This window comes from Pseudogymnoascus verrucosus, assembly GCF_001662655.1.
Source record: "Pseudogymnoascus verrucosus strain UAMH 10579 unplaced genomic scaffold scaffold_114, whole genome shotgun sequence".
Taxonomy (NCBI): domain Eukaryota; kingdom Fungi; phylum Ascomycota; class Leotiomycetes; order Thelebolales; family Thelebolaceae; genus Pseudogymnoascus; species Pseudogymnoascus verrucosus.
The window spans coordinates 5,206-6,414 of NW_017263765.1; the positions used below are offsets into that span (position 1 = coordinate 5,206).

Genomic DNA, 1,209 nt, shown 5'->3' on the forward strand with positions numbered 1-1,209 from the left:
GGAGTTTCTAGGATTCCGTTAATCCCCTGTTTAGGAGTTCGTTCTCCTTCTTAAGTAATGCGTCGAAGTTGTTAAGATCTTCGTCGCCCGAGCTCTCTTCTTCTAGGGTGCTATCGCCCGTAATCCCCTAGTTGGGTTTGTTCACAAACGTAGCGTTTAACTGCCCCTTCTAAGTGGCGTTAAGTTGTCTCCTAAATTTCTTATGTCCTCCGTTCCCTTTCTTAGGTTGCTTGTAGTCTCAGGCCATGTAGCCCAGCTTGTTGCAATTAAAACACAACCGTTCCTTAAGCTGTCGCTCTTTGTTTAGGTTACGGGGTCTCCTACTAGGCTTGAACGTAGCGTCGAGCTCTATAGGCTAAGGCTAATGACTCTTCTAAGTTCTCCGCTTCTAGGTCCATTGGTAGCTAGTTGTTCCTCCCTTCCTTTCGAGTTAGCGTTCGTAGTAACGATTGTCGATCTTCTAGGCTATCTCAATTAATTCTTTAAGGTCATCTAGTTTGTCCGACCAGGAGATTTCGTCCTTTACATAATCCTTCAGCCCCTTATAGTATCGGTCGCATATAGCCTCGTCTCCCTAACTAGTAAGGGGGGCATGCTGCTAGAACTCAGCAGTATATGTAACTGCCGACCCCCTCTACTTAAGGGCCTCGAGGGCTCGCACTACGTTTCTTCTTTCGTTAACGTCCCCGAAGTTCGCCTTGAGTTGCTTAACGAAGCTAGCCTAAGTGATGAAGATATCCTTAGTGCCTTAGTTAGCCGTCGTAGTAACTCTTCCGTCAGCTGCTCAGTAGCTTATGTAGTCTGTCAGGTAATTAGCAATCTAGTCGGAGGCTGAGCCCCTTAGGAGGGCCACTGCCCATAGGACTTACTGTACTTCAAAGGCGAAGTGCTTAGCGTTAAAGGCCATCTAGAGTTCCGTCTAGATGAGGAAGCTCTTAAGCTTCTTACGGTCCCCATTGAAGGTGTCTAGGAATGCAATCTTAAGTTTGTCTAAGGGGTGTGGTCCCCTAGGCGCAGGCGTAGTAGTAGGTAATAGGACAGGCTCGACAGCTGCCTTGCCCTTCGACCCCACGTTAGATGCTGAATCGTTTCTAGCCATGTTGCTTTGTGTATAAGCCGGTACCTCATAGAAGTGGTGCTTAAAGTGTAACGCTAGGTCTTAAACTATAAGACTTACAGAGGTTTCGTTACGTTGGTTTACTTAACAGA

General features: G+C 46.9%; 1 protein-coding gene across 1 annotated transcript; it reads right to left on the reverse strand.

Annotated features, from left to right (window-relative positions):
• Positions 1-784: 784 nt before the first annotated feature.
• VE01_10721 (uncharacterized protein) lies at positions 785-1,099 on the reverse strand (the record flags this gene model as incomplete). Its single annotated transcript, XM_018280106.1, has 2 exons — positions 785-801; positions 949-1,099. 2 exons carry the CDS (start codon positions 1,097-1,099, stop codon positions 785-787), a joined length of 168 nt encoding a protein of 55 aa, XP_018125040.1.
• Positions 1,100-1,209: the final 110 nt, after the last annotated feature.